Below are 22828 nucleotides of genomic sequence, written 5' to 3'. Positions count from 1 at the left end.
TAATTATTTTTCATTCGCCAATGGACTACATTAATCACCAAAAGTTTTATTGGTTTCCGCTTCTATCGCAATATTGACTATTGACGCAACCCACAGTAAAGAGAACATCTTACGTAAAACATGAAAATATTTTTAAAAAAGCAGGAGGTGCATGTGTAACAGAACATAAATGGTGTACATGTATAAAAAAGATATGCCACCTTTTGAAGATTACGAAAGTATTAAAAGAGGAGCTACGCAGTACGAACGGCGACAGCGACTTCTTTTGATATATGACAATGAGATGATAATAGGACCTACTTCCAACTTCTGACGCCTTTGTCAGCGGAAGTGGTGGAATTATTCAGATCCGCTGAAGTTTCTGTAAACTACGAATTCACAAATAGCGGTGTCATTTTTGAATAGAACTTTCATGTTTTTGTTTCTGCAAACTGTTCCCTTACTTACATAAATAAGTAGTTACATAAGTAAGTAGACAATTTGAGCAAAGATAATTTTCTGTTGATGCACCACTAAACTGCAATATCGTAATTACTATATATTTTTTGTAATGGTTTACTTTTTACACGGCTACAGCATTACTGTTAGGGACTATAAGGAGTAGAATGTCCTGTGAATAAATAATTCTGACGTACTTCAATGTTAGTTGTACTGTTTCATATACTTTTATTCTCATTCCGGTATCAAGAACTTCAGTCACGAGAGATATGCAGATATCAGGGAAAAGACACCGAAATCACATTACAAGAAAAGCACTTCTCAAATATGACAATCGGGTACTAATGTGGCTGTTGTCCTATTTATAGCGCAGAAGCGGATTGAAACTGTGGTATCATTCCGGGGGACGCTAAAAACGTTGCTTTTCTGGATATTGGTCCTCCTGTGTCTGTGTCTGTGTCTGAAGTTATCTTGGACTTTCCTCTGACGCTCATCTGAACTCCAACCTACGTTATTTTGAATTTGAGATTCCTTACTGTATTGTATACTCTGTCCTGGTACTATCGTGGTTTCTTACAGTTTAAACTTCTCGCTCTAAAAGTGTTGTAAACTCAAAGGACGGCAAAAATAACATCAAAATTCGATATCTGAGCTATTTCTTGACACATTAATTTTCTGTAATGGTGGACGCAAATTCTCAATGACCTTCCGGTGTGTGACCAAAGTACAGAAGTTCAGTATTATAGTTGGTCTTAACAGATTTCCTACTATTTGCAATTCATTTCTGTCAGACACAATTACAGAATCCGTATTTAATCAGATAAAAATAGTAGCTATTCATTTATTTTGGCGGATGACTACCTGTTTCGGATCTACGTAGCATCATAAGGCCAGCCTACAATCAAAAACATCATGGTGTACAGTTGATATAGTTGTTGGGAAATAATGTATCTGTATATGTAATAGGTAAACAACAAAATTAAAGTATAGGTAACCCCTTACCACTGATGCGCAGTCGCCATAACGGATTACCCCACTCACAGTGTCATTATACTAATAAGTAAATGCCAGTATAATCTGTTAATTATATGCAAATTACCGGCCGATTAGATTAACGAATCTGCTATGTAAAAAGGATCAAGGGATTACATTGTAAATGACATACCGTCTAAGAAAAACAACGTATACACCGTGGACAAGAAGATAATGAATGAAATAAGTCGGCCTGTAATAAAACATTACGTGCAAAACGATTGCACGCCATGTTACAAAGGCTTCTTCTAATTTAAAAATGCAATTTGTACCATAATTCAGTTATCATACAGAAATATTCTACAGATAGAACCAGTGGTGTATTTCAATAATGCACAGTGATGCCTTTGATCGTGGAATGGCTTGATGATGGACCGTGGAATCGAAAATGGTATTCATTTGACAAGATGAAAGTGCGACAGTAGACTAGAGAGGCTATGTTTTTCCACATTTTTGTTCGCTGTGCTAACTGACAATATGTAAGAAACATGTTACGTATTTAATTGTTACAACCACTCATTCTCCACCTTCAGAGTCCGTAAGTCTTATGCCGCAAATGCCGAACACAGCTTCCTCGACTTGCATTATCGTAGTCTACATACCGTCTTTCATGTTGCTCGGAGAACAGATCAAACGGAAAAAAAAAATCGAACCAAACGAAAGAATTGTGTGACATAAACGAAAGATGGTATGCGCGTTTTTACATCTGAAAGATGATGTCTACTCATATTACGCGCCAGTCGCATAAGAATGGTGCTAACAGCGCCACTATGAGGATGCAAATGATATTTAATTTACATATGTGCTTTAATGGTCATGGGCTTTAGTTACCTTTCAGATTGGACTTGCTGAGTTGATGTTGGTGAAGAATGCCTTTTAGGCCACAAGGACACCGTTATCAACACCTCAGTGAGTTTGCACGAGGTCGTGTAACAGCGCAACGAGAAGCTGGATGTTCCTTTTGCGATATTGGAGAAAGACTTGGCAGGAATGTAGGCTCTGTACCTGTTTGGTGGCGGTGGTCACGAGAATTTACGGTCGCAAGAAGCCCGGGCTCCGCACTGCCACATGGCACTACCGAAAGAGAATACAATCGCGTTTGGCGTATAGTTCTGGAGTATCGATCTGCAGCGGCAATCTGAGCAGCAGTTGGCACCACAGTGACACAACGAACTGTTAAAAGTCGGTTATTACAAGGACAGCTCCGAGCAAGGCGCCCTGTAGCGTGTATTCCACTGACCCCAAACCACCGCTATTCGCCGCTTCAGTGGTGTCAGGCGAGAGCCCTTTGGAAGGCAGGGTGCCGCGCGGGATTAGCCGAGCGGTCTGGGGCGCTGCAGTCAGGGATTGTGCGGCTGGTCCCGGTGGAGGTTCGAGTCCTCCCTTGGGCATGGGTGTGTGTGTTTGTCCTTAGGATAGTTTAGGTTAAGTAGTGTGTAAGCTTAGGGACTGATGACCTTAGGAGTTAAGTCCCATAAGATTTCAGACACATTTGAACTTTTTTGAAGGCAGGGTGGAGGTCTGTTGTGTTTTTTGCTGAAACCTGGTTCTGCCTCGGTGGCAGTGATGGCCGTTTGTTGGTTAGAAGGGGGCCAGTTAGGAGGGCCTGCAACTAACCCGTTTGCATGTTAGATACACTGGATCTACAACTGTAGTTATGATGTACGTTACGATTTCGTATGACAGCTGGGGCACTCTCGTGGCTGTCCCACGCATCATGGATGCAAATTTGTACGTCAGTCTGGTGATCGGTCCTGCTCCGCTACCATTCATGAATAGCATTCCAAGGGGTGTCTTCCAACAGGATAACGGTGGCCCGTATATCGCTTTTATGGCCCGACGCTCTCTACGGAGTGACGACATGTTGCCTTGGCCTGCTCGATCCCCAGATCTGTGTCCAGTTGAGCACATACGGGAGATCATTTGACGACAACTCCAGCGTCACCCACAATCAGCATTAATGAGCTCTATATTGACTGGCCATGTGCAACAGGGATGGAACTCCTTCCCACAAACTGACATCCGGCACCTATACGTCCATGTCTGCGTGCTTGCACTGAACATTCTAGAGGCTACACCAGTTGCTAATGTACTAGCATTTAAGATTTTCAATAGCATATCTCTCGCTTACATAAACCTGTAATCCATCAATGTTAATAACTTAAACAAGTTACCTAGAGGAATGTTTTTCCGAAATTTCATTACTCTACATTACTAATTTTTTGTGTTGCGAATTTTTTTTTCCTGTCGGTGTTCATTCTGTTCCACAGTTTCATACTTAGGAGATACTCAAGGACGTACACTATACCACAAATCAATACATATTAGGTATGTAAACAAAAAATTTACAAAAATAATGCATACTACTGGGTGCTCAGTATGAGATATGTTCTCTTATTTTCTACTTCTGTTTTTATGACATCGCATGTCGTGAACACATTGATCGCCACGGATTAGAAGAGCCAAAGGTGGTCAATGTATGCCCGACACAGGAAATTGCTAAATGCATGTTGTGCTGTTCTGCATAAAGCAAATAAAGGTGCGTAATAGAAGTCTACCAGTTTTAGTCAAAAATTTCCTTCTGATTAAAGACAGATATTATTAAAGGAAAGTAATCTCCTCATTACAATGCACATACTTCTTTGCTACATTCTTTGGTCAGTTTGTTTAAAATTTATTTTCAATTTCTGATAATTTTTTCTGAATTAACTTTTTGATTGAGTGGACCGTAATATTTGAATCGGAGAAGTTAGCCGACAGTTTTCATGAGACATAGACACGTTGAAGTGTTTACTTTGATCTACATAAAACAATACTGCTGTCTTACTTTAGTTTCTCAGTACATTAGGAATTTCAATATGTATTAAATTACTGGGTGTTCTGACATAAGAGATACAACTGAATCAAAGTGTCGTTTGATTTCCTTGCTAACAGGAAAACGATTTGGAAAATAATCAGTAGGTTGTGATCTGTAATTACTTGTTGTGATTTGCAGTATTCATTGACCACGTCACAACATGTTCATTTAATAATTCGCACATCAGTACTGGAATAAATCAATTAATTAAATTCGTATACCCAATATATCTCGTTCTCTTGTGTAGCTGAGTGCTTAGCACGTCTAACAGTCATGCGGAGGGTGCAAGGTCTATTCTGGGCACTGTCAAGAATTATTCATCAGCGGTGAGAGGAGCTACTCGAGTGATAGGTAGTGGCTCCATGGTCCGAAAAGCTGACGAAGTCTGGGTGAGCTGTGTGCCGACCTTATGCCCCTCTGTACGATACACAAATGGGGGTATGGTCCTCGGCGCTGGAAAGTGGAACTGTTAATTCACTGTGACGTAAATACAAAGATAAATGGAGCAGTGCTTTTGCACCATCGCTAAAGGTGAGTGCTGCAGTAGGAAATCGATGACGCTTGTAACTATGAACAAGTATGGGAAAGATTCTCTCCACCAGATGACTATTTCATCGCCGAAAGACGAAGTGAATGAAGCAAAAACTTTGTGACTGTAGCAGAAATATATAGCTTGCTGTTTCAAGCTGTGCAGAAATTGAAACAACATAAAATAATGGCGATGGTAATGAAAAGTTACATACAGTGGTTCGTTTAAACCAATATCTACGTAACAATAGCAATTTTGATGATGCCCACCAGCTAAAAGACAGAATATCATAAAATTAACGAAATCGTACATAAAAATATGTTATAAAGATTTCAACCAAACGAAGCACGTCTGTTACAAAATGCACAAAACGTTTAGTGAACCAAGTGAAAGAGGCTTGGGTTGGGTCGTCTTAGGATTGGTTGGGTTAGATTTCCTTAGATTGTGTTAGATACCGTTGGGTTGTTGTGGGATACATTGACTTGCGTTAGGTTGGGTAGTATTAGTTCTGGTTATATCAGGTTGGGTTAGTTCAGGTTAGGCTGGTTCAGTTTGGATTAGCCTAGGTTAATTTATGTTATGTTACACCACCCTTTCTGCAGGGTGGGCCAGAAGGTGATTATCGAGATAAACCGTAGGTGGTGGTACTGATAAATGGTTGTGTAGAGAAAGAGTAACACTGCCCACTAGATATACAGTCGCAACTTGATTTTATGAAGGTGATAAGTAAATCTCAATATATGTCCGGTGTATAAACAAAAGGTGTTGACGTTTATAACTGACTAAATTGTTCACCATCAGATGTATTCCTAGCTTCACTCAGTCTCCGATCACGTGTAAACCTATACCGCGTCCCTTCTACACGATATTTATCTCTCTGCCCGACGACAACTGGTACATCATTTGGCAAGACTCAGAGGAATCAATAGCATCAGCTGCTGACGATACGTCAGTTGGGAAATGGTTTCATGGGCCACGACCACAGAAAGTAGATGATTCACCACTACTGAAAGACTCGATCGTGACAGTCTTCATCGGATAATCGAAGACGAATTTTAGTCTATAAATTATCTGTATATTCTGCTTACTTCTGCACGAACCGAAAAGTAACCCCGCATATTTTTCAGATCGTTTTCCACCTCTATTTTTAGACACGGTACTCACCTGCGGAAAGACGGGGGAGTCGTTGAGCACGGTGGTGAGCATGTTGACGGTGGAGACGGTGACGAGCAGCAGGAAGGCCGTCTCGACCAGGGAGCACTTGTGCACCGGCTGGCAGCGCAGGATGCTGACGGCCAGCGGCAGCAGGATGGCGGCGCGCGCGCAGTCCACCAGCGCCTGGTGGAACACCAGGCCCTGCGACCACCTGCCGGCAGGGGCACCACAACACGAAACCTCAGTCCTCTCGTCGTAAACCGGGCCACTGCTGCTACCACTTACTCCTCACTTATCAGTCTCTAAAACTGAGACACAAAGAGGGATGGCAAATATTGAACTTTTATTCTTCGCATGAATAAACTATACTGCATTACAAAAAGTTGCAGTACCCAAGAGACGTGGTCGGATGTCAATGTAACTTCATCCACATACACGCTATCGGCGGATAGGTAAACGATTAGAGTTGCACTTCTCTGTGACAGAGTGACCACCAGAGTTCCTTGCTATTTTTAGCAGAGTAGGGCATATAAATGGCGTGAACTGCGTCAGATGGTGAGTGATCACTGCCAAGGATACCGAAAATCCACGTTCTTGTGTAAGACATATTTATCTGCACAAGACAGATTTAGAAAGTGCCCCATTGTGCGTCTTCATTTGGCTGGTTGCTCAAATCTCGTAATGTCCAGATTTTGTGAGGCATTTGTTTGGGACAGTGACCCCATGTTGGGTGGCATGGAAACAAGGAAGGTGACACGGTTTTCGTAACGGTTCCGCTCGACTACGTCAGCCACCACAAGGGAGCATCACTGTACTGTGTACCAACGTTTTTGTACTCTCTCTACATCTGCGTCTGCTATCATAGAAAAGTAATGGTTCTGTGCAGCATTCTGTGTCACCCCACAACACTGGTCGGAGATTAGCATCTGTCGGACTATCTAATTATCGTCCCATGGGTACACTATTGTTGACACCACAAGTGGTTTCCCTTGGAGTGGTCCCCCAATCATGGAGCCTGGACTGTGAATGAATGGCGTCGCAATGTGTTCAGCAACAAATCTCGGTTCTGCACTACTCCGGATGACCATTAGCTAGAACTATGGTACAATCCTGGGGATAATCCTAGTTATTCAATATTTTGGAGAGGTACAAATGTCTTACTACTAACATCATGGTGTGGCGAGCCGTCGGGTATGACTTGTGATCGCGCCTTATTGAAAGCACTCTGACGTTACGACACTGCGTCACGGACATAGTGAGACCTCATGTGATACCTCTCATGCGGCGGTATCGTGGTGCCGTTTTTCAACACAATACTCACCCGCAAATGGCACGTCTCTCTTTGAACTATCTGCATGATGCTGAGATACTCCCATGGCTAGCAAGATCCCCAGGTGTAACACCTATATCACATACGTGGGACCAGCTCGGACATCAACTCTGCGCTAGTGCTAGAAGCCAGGATATCAAGAACCAGTTACAACATGTGGGGCCAGCTTGCCACAGGAGAGGATTCAACGGCATTACCGAACCGAATGGTAGCTTCCATTCATGGCGGGGTGTAACGTCATATATAGGAGCAGGCTCGTATTGCCTAAGTCTTTGACAATGCTATTCTATTTAGTAATCACTGAAGTAACATCACATACTCCCTCAAGCTGTCAAGTTTCATTTTGTTTCCTCCACCCCATCTTGGATCTTCACGTTATTTGTCATACAATGCATATTACGAACAATTCATGTTCAAAAGTGTACGTGATTAGGAGGTTTGCACAGTGTGAAACTGAGTAAGCAGAGGTCACTGACGCCTCTGCAAAGAAAAATAACCCATTCGGATGGTCAAGAAACAGATCTCAGCACACGTTTACCTCTGGACAGTGTGGGAGTTCTCAGAGCCTCATATCCATACATAGGGTCACTTTACGTTTAGGGACATGAAGGCAACCTTCTAACCTGAACATTATCATCGTCTAAAAGTTTCAGAATCTCAGTTCCACATACCTTTTGCTTTGACCTGACATCATATTCGAACAAGCGCTTTCAGCAGCTGCACCTTGTAGTTTTGAAGATGCAGTCTCTTTTATAGCACCCTGTGCACCGTCGTTGGTGGTAGCTGGAACTTTCTACACGTTTGACGAATTCACTTGACTGAGGTTTGGTTAAATGTGTATTATATCCGTTTCACGACTGTATCGTTTATTTCCGGACCTCGAGATTTCGTCCGCTTTCTAACACTCCTGGATTCCTTGAATCTCATACACTATTGACTGATGGTCGGACCCCATGGTGGAGAGCTTCTGTTTTATGTTCCTTCGGACCGGTGCAATCCACTCTACAGATCTCTTTAGGTAATTAAAACAGAGGCCAGCAACAACAATTTTAATTTATTAATGAGTCCTTGAGTTTGTAAATTTTTTGCGTGATGTGAGGACACACGAGAAATGCACAATTTCAAGTTATACATAAGTATACAGGGTGCTACAAAAAGGTACGGCCAAACTTTCAGGAAACATTCCTCACACACAAATAAAGAAAAGACATTATATGGACATGTGTTCGGAAACGCTTAATTTCGATGTTAGAGCTCAATTTAGTTTCGTCAGTATGTACTGTACTTTCTCGATTCACCGCCAGTTTGCCCAATTGAAAGAAGGTAATGTTGACTTCGGTGCTTGTGTTGACATGCGACTCATTGCTCTACAGTACTAGCATGAAGCACATCAGTACGTAGCATCAACAGGTTAGTGTTCATCACGAACGTGGTTTTGCAGTCAGTGCAATGTTTACAAATGCGGAGTTGGCAGATGCCCATTTGATGTATGGATTAGCACGGGGAAATAGCCGTGGTAGAGTACGTTTGTATCGAGACAGATTTCCAGGACGAAGGTGTCCCGACAGGAAGACGTTCGAAGCAATTGATCGGCGTCTTAGGGAGCACGGAACATTCCAGCCTATGACTCGCGACTGGGGAAGACCTAGAACGACGAGGACACCTGCAATGGACGAGGCAATTCTTCGTACAGTTGACGATAACCCTAATGTCAGCGTCAGAGAAGTTGCTGCTGTACGAGGTAACGTTGACCACGTCGCTGTATGGAGAGTGCTACGGGAGAACCAGTTGTTTCAGTACCATGTACAGCGTGTGCAGGCACTATCAGCAGCTGATTGGCCTCCACGGGTACACTTCTGCGAATGGTTCATCCAACAATGTGTCAATCCTCATTTCACTGCAAATGTTCTCTTTACGGATGAGGCTTCATTCCAACGTGATCAAATTGTAAATTTTCACAATCAACATGTATGGGCTGACGAGAATCCGCACGCAATTGTGCAATCACGTCATCAACACAGATTTTCTGTGAACGTTTGGGCAGGCATTGTTGGTGATGTCTTTATTGGGCCCCATGTTCTTCCACCTACGCTCAATGGAGCACGTTATCATGATTTCATACGGGATGCTCAACCTGTGCTGCTAGAACATGTGCGTTTACAAGTACGACACAACGTGTGGTTCATGCACGATGGAGCTCCTGCACATTTCAGTCGAAGTGTTCGTACGCTTCTCAACAACAGATTCGATGCCCGATGGATTGGTAGACGCGGACCAATTCCATGGCCTCCACGCTCTGCTGACCTCAACCCTCTTGACTTTCATTTATGGAGGCACTTGAAAGCTCTTGTCTACGCAACTCCGGTACCAAATGTAGAAACTTTTCATGCTCGTATTGTGGACGGCTGTGATACAATACGCCATTCTCCGGGGCTGCATCAGCGCATGAGGGATTCCATGCGATGGAGGGTGGATGCATGTATCCTCGCTAACGGAGGACATTTTGGACATTTTCTGTAACAAAGTGTTTGAAGTCACGCTGGTACGTTCTGTTGCTGTGTGTTTCCATTCCATGATTAATGTGATTTGAAGAGAAGTAATAAAATGAGCTGTAACATGGAAAGTAAGCGTTTCCGGACACATGTCCACATAACTTTACTGTCTTTGTGTGTGAGGAATGTTTCCTGAAAGTTTGGCCGTACCTTTTTGTAACACCCTGTGGACGTATTTTCCCTAATTATTGCGAATCATTATTTAAACTCGTAACAGAATTTGCTTTACAGTACGATACTGAAGTTTGGTGTCTAAAACCAAACGGAAAACATATCCACACACATCTGTCACTGTATCTGAAGCGCTCTCAAACCAAGAGTACACAAGCCATGAGTTTGCGAACATGACTTCCCTTTTGAAAAACTGTCACTTTACCATCGGAGTTAAGACCATGCATTCACCTTACAAAAGTGGGTAACTGAGTGCACAAGAATTTGATACCTAACATGATAAAAAGAAAAACAAGCAATTTTAGTACTGAGTAGCCCTCCCTGTTCCCTCCCCACACACTCCCCACCGCTCACCCGGATCAAATTGTGCATTCTCGGTGAGGGAGTTCCCGTTTGAATGATGGCAAGCTGGCTTTCGGACGCAATCAGGTTACCTTCCATTCAGAGAGTGGGTTCACTCAGCGACTGTTATGTGATATATAATTTATAGAGTGCAGCAATCAGTCGTCCTTTTTAGATCTTATTACGCATGTAAGGGACTTACATGCTTTAGCAATAGAAAATAGTGCATTGAGAATGTCTAGCTACTAGCCGTAAACCGGATTTGCGTAATAAAATCTAAAAAGGACGACTGATTACTGCACTCTATAATTTATAAGCAATATATTTATTCAGTACGCTCTGTTCATTCTGATGGTAGCTATTACCTAAAGGTAAAAAAATTGACCCTGAAATTTCCCTACACTTATCATAATCTCTCGATCTTCTCCTGCGAGTTAAGTATTTCTGTCGGGCGCTTAGAAAGGAGTTAAGCAGAAAATTTCAGCTGAGACTTAAAGGATAAAACATTTATTCTGATTTGTTGTGTGTATCTTCATAAACAGCTTAAAAATACCCAGTCCTCTCAGGGTCTCTTGATCTAGGTCCTAGGCAAGGCAGTACTATACACAGCTCGTCACGCGTGAGAAATGCATCTATCCCTGCTGACACCTACAGGGGTCGTTTATTACCTCCAGTGCATCAGTGGGACGCCTAGTAAACAAACATTACACCTACATGCCGTCGCAGGCCTCTTGTGTGCGTCTGATGGCTGCGCAGGTGGCGATTGTTGCTCTCGCTGGTCGCCTCTGAGGCGTCTCCCTCAGCCTCATAACTGGGGCTCCTCTGATCCACTACTTATGGCAAAATCTCCTGATACTCATTCTCCATGTTCATACGATAATTTCGTTCTCCTTCCGTTTTTCACGCATGCTAGTATCTTCAAGACGCACTTGTCAATCCCTGCCATTTCACCAAGAAAGGCTCGTCCTCCCCTTTCTTTATCAGTTTTATCCTTGATTTCCGTCGCTGTTTTTCTTGGTTAATATTTGACCGGCGGCTGTCCCGTCTCATAATAGATTAACAGAGATACAGTAATTTTTTTTTCATGATAGTGTGGTATCTCGCTGCCATTTGAGAAGTCATAACGTGAGTGAACAGTATGTCTAAGGAGAAGAGAAACTGTGCGCTGTTAGTGAAACTGTTTTAAGTGACGGCAGCAATTACAGTGTTACATTGAGAGAATACCACCGCCTGAATAGTGTGAGGAGGGATGGTTTAAACAAGATGATAAAAATTTCGAAAACACGGATAAGCTTGGTGTGGCACCAGGAAGGGCAAGGTGTGCTATTCCTATGGAGGGTTTGATGACGTAGCTGTTGCTGCAACTAAATGTGCAGCACGTGCCTCGGTAGTGGTAGAGCTCGTGCAGTGTCACGAGAGTTGTTCATCCCATGTTCAACAGTACGGAACTTTTTCCAGTAAATTTTGCAGTGGCAACCACACAAGATCCAGAAGTTACGGTAATTGAAACCACATGGTTCACAACAACTCTGAATTCGCTCTCTGGTTTCTGGCACGGATCGAAGTTTGTGACATGTGGCCATGTGATATTTTGTGGAGTGACGAAATACATTTCACACTACAGGGTGCAATGAATACACGTAAGTGACGAATTTGGGGTACTGTTAAATGATGTGTTGTGCACGAAGAGCCACTGCACTCGTCGTATGTGACTCTGCGCTGTGGACTGACAAGCACCTTTATTCGCGGTCCGTTTTTATTTGAAGAGAGTAGACGCAAATGGACTTCTGATGTATCGCGACGTCAACAAGTTATCGAGACTTGATTGTACAGCAGGTAATGCCTAAAATTTTTGAAAACATTATCAGCGATCTTTATAGTTCAAATTTAAAGGTTAAAAACAGTCTTGATCGCAGCTTTTTATTTTTATTGGAGTGACCGGTTTCGATTTTATTTAAGAACCATATTCAGTCTCCATAACGGTGGGTGGACTCCGTGGTGCAAGTTGCGCTGACCCTCGACGCTGGAATAACTGCGCAAAGCAGTTCCTAAATAGAATCGAAACCGGTCACTCCAATAAAAATAAAAAGTTGCGATCAAGACTGTTTTTAATCCTTAAAAGGTAATTCCTGCTTTGGAAGAGCGTAACTGTGTGGAAACCACTTTTCATGCACGGTGGGGAATACCTCACGTCGATCACCGATCGAAAGATGCGTTCAGTGCAACCGTCCATGACCGTGTTATCTCCAAAGGTTTGCCAAATGCATGGCCTGTAAGACCACATGATGTTAATCCACGTGACTTTAGGCTCTGGGAATGTTTGAAAGAACGCGTTTACCAGAGCTAAGTTCGGTCTCTCTCTCTATATCTGAAGATCAGTATACTGGAACACGTTGCTCAGATTGCACTGGAACTGCTGCGCGCAACTGTTGATCAGTTGATTACGTCGCCTTACGGATGCTGCATCTCGTCGACGTTTCCGGTGAACATATTGAACAAATTGTGTGAGCTGCAGTTAACAATAAAATCAACAGTATGTCTTTGTCACTTGTTTGACCTTCTCTGTCAGCGTCCCATTCCTGCCCCATTTATAGGCTATATGGAAACATTTGTGTGCGACTTACTTGTATTCGCAGCGCCAACTTTGCATCTGGTGGCCAAATTTGGAATATTTTTCCCAGCTTACACCGGTTCCGCATTAACGCATTAGAATATCTGCCAAGCCTCGCTGCCGTACGATAATGGCAGCCTACAGTGGACCTCTGTGAGCCGCTGAACTCCAATTACGGCCACCCGGTACGTTGCTTAACAATTCGCAATCAGTGTAGTTGTGGCGTGACGCAATTAGACACCAGCTTTCAATTACAAGTTCCAGAGGAGGACCAGTGGTGAGGTAATTAACACAAGGGCGATTAGGGCTGCGGCAGTGCAGCGTACGTACCCAGCTGAGAGCGTGACCACGGTCGCCACACACCCTGAGCGGGTCAAAGGGAAGCCAGCAGACATCGGCCGCGCTGCTGCTGCTGCTGCTGCTGCTGCTGACGCTGGTGCAGCGACAACAGATCAGTAGCTGACACAGCTCTCAGGCAGCGACACACAAGCTACTGCTAGGAGCTACCTGTGTGAGGGTTCCATCCTAACAAGGGAACCTACCCATCGCACCACCCTCAGATTTAGTTTAAGCTGGCACATTGGATTGGCCTTGAAAAACTGAACACAGATCAATCGAGAAAACCGGAAGAAGTTGTGTGGAACTATGAAAAAAATAAGCAAAATATACAAACTGCGTAGTCCAGGCGTAGCATAGGCAACATGAAGAAAAGTGCGAGCTTAGGACGCCGTGGTCCCGTGGTTAGCGTGAGCAGCTGCGGAACGACACGTCTTTGGTTCAAATCTTCCCGCGAGCGAAAACTTTTCTTTCTTTATTTTCGCAAAGGTATGATCTGTCCGTTCTTTCATTGACGTTTCTCTTCACTTTAATAAGTTTAGTGTCTGTGTTTTGCGACCGCACTGCAAAACCGTCCGATTAGTAGACGAAAGGACGTGCCTCTCCAATGGGAACCGAAAACATTTGATCGCAAGGTCATAGGTCAACCGATTCCTCCACAGGAAAACACGTCTGATATACCTTATACGACACTGGCGAAGGCATGTGCGTCACATGACAGGAATATGTTGTCGACCCACCTAGCTTGTACACTTGGCGAATGGGTAAAACGATTCTTCTACCTCGCCCGATTTAGGTTTTCTTCTGGATGTGATAATCACTCCCTAAAAAGTGATGAAAACATAAGATTTTGTCACATACACTGCAACAAATGAATGCAACAGTTTCACAGTCGCATCGGACGGACGGACAGATAATAATTGTCTTAAAAAAAAAGAATGAACTTTTCATTCGAGGTAGGACTTGAACCAAGGACCTCTATTTCCGCAGCTGCTCACGCTAACCACGGAGCCACGACGCTCCGGAGCTCAGACTCTCCTTGATGTTGCCTATCTTACGCATGGACTACTCAGTTTGTATATTTTGCTTATTTTTTTTCATAGATCCACACAACTTCTTCCTGTTTTCTCTATTGATCTGTGTTCAGTTTTTCACGGCCAATTTATAATTAAATCTGAGGGGGGTGCGATGGGGAGGTTCCCTTGTAAGTTCAGACTTTTAGCTAGAATACCAGCGCTTTTCGATGATGTTCCATTGAAAAACTCGAAAGTTGCCTGTTCATTCGGCAATTTCATTTTCGTCCTCCATATTTTGCTTTTATTGAATCACCACAGCTATATTTACAATGCTTTGCGTGGTCCTGCTGTACTCAGACCGACGGATTTAAGCTCTTTACATGGTTACCGAGGTGTTCTCGCATCTTCGAGTGTGACGCGAACCTTTCTAACTGCGGATGCCGTATTTGGAGATGTTCTGTTCAGTGTTCTCACGTGGGAAGAACACTGACTTGGTCTACTGGCGATCTGTGCTGCTGTCGATGTTCTACAGTGATCAAATAATTCAGTGGGCTAATTTCAGTTATTCTCCATGCTGCAGCTTAGCGTAAGTGGTTAGGGTATTTCAGGGCTGCTTGTAAAATTCCTGAACAATTTACTCAGTAATACTATCCATTCAGGCATGCCATTGCATTGATCCATGTGGCGAATTGGAAACTCGTATGTTCTCGGTTTTGATTAAATGGAAGCTGATTATTGTGACAATCATTATCTTGTGTATCCGTTATGCTGGAGATATAGAAGATTTATGAAAGAGATGTTGCTTTGTTTAAAGTTGTGTGCTGAGAAAATATATTCAGATCATTATTTATAGAACTAAAACAATAGACTGGCTGGGTGAGATTAAGATATGTGAACACAAAATAAGCAGTCTTGCATATGCGGATGACTTAGTTGTGATGGCAGATTCGATTGAAAGTTTGCAAAGTAATATTTCAGAGCTAGATCAGAAATGTAAGGACTATGGTATGAAGATTAGCATCTCCAAAACGAAAGTAATGTCAGTGGGAAAGAAATATAAACGGACTGAGTGCCAAATAGGAGGAACAAAGTTAGAACAGGTAGACGGTTTCAAGTACTTAGGATGCATATTCTCACAGGATGGCAACATAGTAAAAGAACTGGAAGCGAGGTGTAGCAAAGCTAATGCAGTGAGCGCTCAGCTACGATCTACTCTCTTCTGCAAGAAGGAAGTCAGTACCAAGACTAAGTTATCTGTGCACCGTTCGATCTTTCGACCAACTTTGTTGTATGGGAGCGAAAGCTTGGTCGATTCAGGTTACCTTATCAACAAGGTTGAGGTTACGGATATGAAAGTAGCTAGGATGATTGCAGGTACTAGTAGATGGGAACAATGGCAGGAGGGTGTCCACAATGAGGAAATCAAAGAAAAACTGCGAATGAACTCTATAGATGTAGCAGTCAGGGCGAACAGGCTTAGATGGTGGGGTCATGTTACACGCATGGGAGAAGCAAGGTTACCCAAGAGACTCATGGATTCAGCAGTACAGGGTAGGAGGAGTCGGGGCAGACCGAGGAGAAGGTACCTGGATTCGGTTAAGAATGATTTTGAAGTAACAGGTTTAACATCAGAAGAGCAACCAATGTTAGCACTGAATACGGGATCATGGAGGAACTGTATAAGGGGGGCTATGCTCCAGACTGAACGCTGAAAGGCATAATCAGTCTTAAATGATGATGATGATGATGATGATGATAGAACTGGATGTCGTATCTGCTGCTTCGAGTACCCTTATGGGTTTGCAAAGCATGTGCCTTCCTTTCGACAGTAAAAATGTTCAAATGCGCGCGAATTCCTAACGGACGAAACTGCTGAGGTCATCGGTTCCTAAACTTACACACTACTTAAGCTAACTTATGTTAAGAATAACACACACATCCATGTCCGATGGAGGACTTCCGGCGGGAGGGGCCACGCAGTTCGTGACATGGCGCCTCAAACCACGCAGCCATTGAGCATGGCTCGTAACGTAATGTAAGTCTTCTAATGACCTTCTTTCTGAATTATTTCCGTCCAAATCTAGTCATTTTCTGTTAGTTATGCATGATATACTGCTATATTGCATGGCCGCCGTTACTGAATTGTAATCGCAGGATATTACCAACAAATAACTTCTCTTTGAATTGAATTACGTAACAGATGAAGAAAGATAGATCGATGCGTGGTGTTTCGATGATCACAGCTTACCATACGTGCTGCGCAATAATCTGCTGATCTCGCATATTAGCATGCTCTTACACTGAAATAGTATTTATAACTTATGTCTGGAATTTGATGCCTCAGTTACTCATTCATGTATGAACTCGATGGTCATCAAACTGAGGAAACATACTCTTGAGCGCTTGTGGACATTTTAAGCAGAAATGGAACATATATTCAATATTTAATCCCTTTATTAATGAGTCTTTGTTCGTTCAAACGATATATATCAGTTTCATATAAACGTGTGTGTGTATTTGTGTGTGTGTGTGTGTGTGTGTGTGTGTGAGTTTCTCTTTAACAGTACAGGTCCAGTTGCATTTCCAAATTGATTTCTGTGACATAAACTTTCTTGCGTGGTACATAGCTTGAAAGTTCGAGGCTGAAGTATCACTACTTACAGGAGTAGTTCACATCCTTTAACGTCGCACTGACACACACACACACACACACACACACACACACACACACACACACAACTTACAGACTAGTCCATCGCTGTTACCTTAATATAGCATGCAACAGGAAATCAATCATTTCACTTCTACAACTACAAAGAGACTACTCAGATCCCTGGTAAGTAACGACGAAAGAATACGTTATTGTTGTAGCACTCGTTACGATTGCCTCTGGTTTCATTTCCGGATGGGTCGTGGCTGCACGTCTCATAACCTAAGCGATCTGTCTGGTGTCTTCCTACTTTCATGGAATTTCGTCAGTCCACTCTTCATCCGATGACCATTAACATATACAAACAACTAATAACGATGCTACACAACACAACCGATTTTTACTTTTGCAGCCCATTAATTTTTGTTGTTACTCAACACTTCATATCATCAGCTTGTTGGTGATACGATACAGATTGTAAAATGCAGATTTGCCGAATTTTTCACACAGAACTGACATAGGAGTTTGACTGGCGCATATCTTCACTTTCTAACTTCCGGGCGTCGACTCGATACAGTCTTCGTGCACGACCCCTGTCCATACACGTGCTTACTATGGAAATAGCAAAAGCATAACTACATGACCATTACATCTTAGATACCAGCACAAAAGAAAAAAAAGAAAAGATACAAAGGCAGTGAAGTAAATCTGTTCAAAAATGTTCAAATGTGTGTGAAATCTTATGGGACTTAACTGCTAAGGTCATCAGTCCCTAAGCTTACACACTACTTAACCTAAATTATCCTAAGGACAAACACACACACCCATGCCCGAGGTAGGACTCGAACCTCCGCCAGGACCAGCCGCACAGTCCATGACTGCAGCGCCTAAGACCGCTCGGCTAATCCCGCGCGGCAGTAAATCTGTTAAAACTAAGTTTGTATAGTTCGAAAATAAAAAAATAGCTACTACTCTATGGAAGACAAATGTTAATTAGCATGGAGATTCCCAAAGTATGCCTAGGATGTTCTGGAAAAGGAAGTTGGACTAATCAACAACCGAACACTTTATTTTAGAAATAGTACACATCTTGGAAATAAAAAATCGGGCCTTAATATTTATGGCACTGAGCTTTGGGAAGAATATCGCTGGAACATTGCGGAACACGAAAATTTTGAATACGAATAAGTTCTGAAACATTACATTTTTACAAAACGTTATGTGTTTGCATGAAATTGGAGTACAGGTACAAGTTTCTTTGTTTAAATAAAACGTTTTTACGTAATTTATTGAAGTATTCTCATCAGCAGGCTGTACATAATAGCACTAATAATAAAATTTAGTCAAATACTGCATGCAAAAGCGTTTGACAATTTCGTGTATACATAATTACACTGAGCAGCCATAACGTTATGGCGATCTATCTAATAGCCGGTAAATCCATCTTTGGCACGGATAACAGCGACGATGCGTCGTGGCAATGAGATCTTGATAGGTCACTGGAGGGAGTTGGCGCCCCGTCTGCCCACACAAATCGCACACTTCCGAGGTGGGAGCCATGAGCTGTGACGCCACGGTGGATCACATCTCAGATGTGTTCGGTCGCGTTCAGATATGGCGAATTGGGGGGCCATCACATCCATTGGAACTAGCTATAGTGTTCCTCGAACCACTCGTTCACACTTCTGGCTTTGTGGCGCGGCACATTATGTTGTTGAAAAATTGCACTGCCACTGGAAAACAAGATCGTCATGTAGAAATACATGAGGTCTGCAACAAGTGTGCGATACTCCTTGGCCGTCATGGTGCATTGCACGAGCCGCACAGGACCCGTGCATGCCAACCTGAATGTTCCTCAGAGCATAATGAAGCCGCCGCCAGCTTGTCTCCGTTCCGCAGAACAGGCGTCAAGGAGCTGATCCCCAGCAAGACGACGGATACGCTCCGGCATGGTGAAGAATGTATCGGGATTCATCAGACCATGCAACGGTCTGCTACTGCGCCAACGTCCAGTGCCGATGGTCACGTGCCCATTTTAGTCTTATTTGCCGATGTCATGGTGTTAAAATTGGCACATATGTTGGGGGAAGTTGCAACAAAACGACTATTCACGTTGGTGTGTAGAATATATGAGTCTGGCGATATACCATCTGACTTTCGGAAAAACATCATCCACACAATTCCGAAGACGGCAAGAGCTGACAAGTGCGACAGTTATCGCACAATCAGCTTAACAGCTAATGCATCGAAGCTGCTTACAAGAATAATATGCAGAAGAATGGAAAAGAAAATTGAGAATGCGCTAGGTGACGATCAGTTTGGATTTAGGAAAAGTAAAGGGACGAGAGAGGCAATTCTGACGTTACGGCTAATAATGGGAGCAAGGCTAAAGAAAAATCAAGACACTTTCATAGTATTTGTCGACCTGGAAAAAGCGTTCGACAATATAAAATGGTGCAAACTGTTCGAGATTCTGAAAAAAGTAGGGGTAAGCTATATGGAGAGACGGGTCATATACAATATGTACAACAACCAAGAGGGAATAATAAGAGTGGACGATCAAGAACGAAGTGCTCGTATTAAGAAGGGTGTAAGACAAGGCTGTAGCCTTTCGCCCCTACTCTTCAATCTGTACATCGAGGAAGCAATGATGGAATTAAAAGAATGGTTCAGGAGTGGAATTAAAATACAAGGTGAAAGGATATCAATGATACGATTCGCTGATGAGATTGCTATCCTGAGTGAAAGTGAAGAAGAATTAAATGATCTGCAGAACGGAATGAACAGTCTAATGAGTACACAGTATGGTTTGAGAGTAAATCGGAGAGTGACGAAGATAATGAGAAGTAGTAGAAATGAGAACAGCGAGAAACTTAACATCAGGATTGATGGTCACGAAGTCAATGAAGTTAAGGAATTCTGCTACCTAGGCAGTAAAATAACCAATGACGGACGGAGCAAGAACGACATCAAAAGCAGACTTGCTATGGCGAAAAAGGCATTTCTGGCCAAGAGAAGTCTACTACTATCAAATACCGGCCTTAATTTGAGGAAGAAATTTATGAGGATGTACGTCTGGAGTACAGCATTGTATGGTAGTGAAACATGGACTGTGGGAAAACCGGAACAGAAGAGAATCGAAGCATTTGAGGTGTGATGCTATAGACGAATGTTGAAAATTAGGTGGACTGATAAGGTATGAGGAGGTTCTACGCAGGATCGGAGAGGAAAGGAATATGTGGAAAACACTGATAAGGAGAAGGGACAGGATGATAGGACATCTGCTAAGACATGAGGGAATGACCTCCATGGTACTAGAGGGAGCTGTAGAAGGCAAAAACTGTAGAGGAAGACAGAGGTTGGAATACGTCAAGCAAATAATTGAGGACGTAGGTTGCAAGTGCTACTCTGAGATGAAGAGGTTTGCACAGGAAAGGAATTCGTGGCGGGCCGCATCAAACCAGTCAGTAAACTGATGACCAAAAAAAAGAAAGCGGGTCGTCGGCTGCGACGGCCCATCGTTACGAATGCTCGGTGCATTGTGTGTTCAGATACACTTGTACGTTGCCCGGTTTTAATTCTGATGTTAATTTCGCCACGCTTTGCCGCCTGTCCTATTTTACCAGCCTTCCCAGTCTACGACGTTCCACATCTGTAATGAGAGTTGTCCGCCTAACCACACCACGTCTGGCCGTGGTTTCATCCTGGTTTCGTCAATTGCTGAAGACACTCACAAAAGGACTCCTCGAACACCCGACACGTCGTACAGTTTCCGAAATGCTCGTGCCGATCCTCTGGGCCATCTCAATCTACCCGCCGTCAGACTGAGATAGATAATGCCTCTTCCCCACTCTGTACACACGGACAGAACGCTCACTGATACTAAGAGGTGCATTCAAGTTCTAAGGCCTCCGATTTTTTTTCCTAATTAACTAATCATCCGAAATCGATGAAACTGGCGTTACTTCTCGACGTAATCGCCCTGCAGACGTACACCTTTTTCACAACGCTGACACCATGATTCCATGGCAGCGGCGAAGGCTTCTTTAGGAGTCTGTTTTGACCACTGGAAAATCGCTGAGGCAATAGCAGCACGGCTGGTGAATGTGCGGCCACGGAGAGTGTCTTTCATTGTTGGAAAAAGCCAAAAGTCACTAGGAGCCAGGTCAGGTGAGTAGGGAGCATGAGGAATCACTTCAAAGTTGTTATCACGAAGAAACTGTTGCGTAACGTTAGCTCGATGTGCGAGTGCGTTGTCTTGGTGAAACAGCACACGCGCAGCCCTTCCCGGACGTTTTTGTTGCAGTGCAGGAAGGAATTTGTTCTTCAAAACATTTTCGTAGGATGCACCTGTTACCGAAGTGCCCTTTGGAACGCAATGGGTAAGGATTACGCCCTCGCTGTCCCAGAACATGGACACCATCATTTTTTCAGCACTGGCGGTTACCCGAAATTTTTTTGGTGGGGGTGAATCTGTGTGCTTCCATTGGGCTGACTGGCTCTTTGTTTCTGGTTTGAAAAATGGCATCCACGTCTCATCCATTGTCACAACCGACGAAAAGAAAGTCCCATTCATGCTGTCGTTGCGCGTCAACATTGCTTGGCAACATGCCACACGGGCAGCCATGTGGTCGTCCGTCAGCATTCGTGGCACCCACCTGGATGACACTTTTCGCATTTTCAGGTCGTCATGCAGGATTTTGTGCACAGAACCCACAGAATTGCCAACTCTGGAGGCGATCTGTTCAACAGTCATTCGGCGATCCCCCAAAACAATTCTCTCCACTTTCTCGATCATGTCGTCAGACCAGCTTGTCCGAGCCAGAGGTTGTTTCGGTTTGTTGTCACACGATGTTCTGCCTTCATTAAACTATCGCACCCACGATCGCACTTTCGACACATCCATAACTCCATCACCACATGTCTTCTTCAACTGTCGATGAATTTCAATTGGTTTCACACCACGCAAATTCAGAAAACGAATGATTTCACGCTGTTCAAGTAAGGAAAACGTCGCCATTTTAAGTATTTAAAACAGTTCTCATTCTCGCCGCTGGCGGTAAAATTCCATCTGCCGTACTGTGCTGCCATCTCTGGGACGTATTGACAATGAACGCGGCCTTATTTTAAAACAATGCGCATGTTTCTATCTCTTTTCAGTCCGGAGAAAAAAATTCGGAGGCCTTGGAACTTGAATGCACCTCGTACATGCACCGTGCGTGCGTCTGATTTGCTGTCATCCCTCGTCGGGTGACGCTGCTATCGCCTGGGTGGGTTTATATCGGTAGTATGTCGGTGGTCATAATGCTATGGCTGATCAATGTATGCATTACCTAATGAAAAGAAGTCGTTGAAAGAAAAATAAGATTTTACATTAGCACAATAGTGGTAGGATTATCCAACTTTTCTCCGTTGCAGTTACTGAACGAGTTTTCCACGTGCAAACAGTCGCAAAATGTAGCCTTGTGCCTGTACCTTAACCCATTGCTCGCCTCCTCCCCCACATGCTGCACAACCGTCGATGAAACTTCATTTCGCCACCGTGTTTCGAATACTTCAGGTCGCACCATCGGACAGAACGTCAATGCATTAACGTGCTTTAGTGACCTCAGCTAATATTTTACACTTTCAGCATAGAAACTACGAACCCAGTCTGTGCACAAACCTATGAGTTTCTACATTAATACAGTAGACAAAGACCGCCCTCAAAATATAGTTTGGATCTAGGAAGAATTGATTTTGATCTACCGGAAGCACCTTCTTTTGAGAATATGATAAATTAAAGACGCGTTCTGGCTATATAGGTGCC

At 43.3% G+C, this 22828-nt stretch overlaps 1 protein-coding gene across 1 annotated transcript in view; it reads right to left on the bottom strand.

Annotated features, from left to right (window-relative positions):
- Positions 1 to 22828, bottom strand: part of LOC126101434 (uncharacterized) — a 159530-nt gene that overhangs the window by 86134 nt on the left and 50568 nt on the right. Inside the window, exon 2 of the mRNA XM_049912092.1 lies at positions 6021 to 6222. Coding sequence (XP_049768049.1) covers positions 6021 to 6222 — 202 coding nt within the window. The remainder of the gene's footprint in view (positions 1 to 6020; positions 6223 to 22828) is intronic.

Source organism: Schistocerca cancellata, chromosome 9 (assembly GCF_023864275.1).
Source record: "Schistocerca cancellata isolate TAMUIC-IGC-003103 chromosome 9, iqSchCanc2.1, whole genome shotgun sequence".
NCBI lineage: Eukaryota > Metazoa > Arthropoda > Insecta > Orthoptera > Acrididae > Schistocerca > Schistocerca cancellata.
The sequence above is the reverse complement of the archived record's forward strand: the minus strand, read 5'-3'. Positions and strand labels throughout refer to the sequence as shown.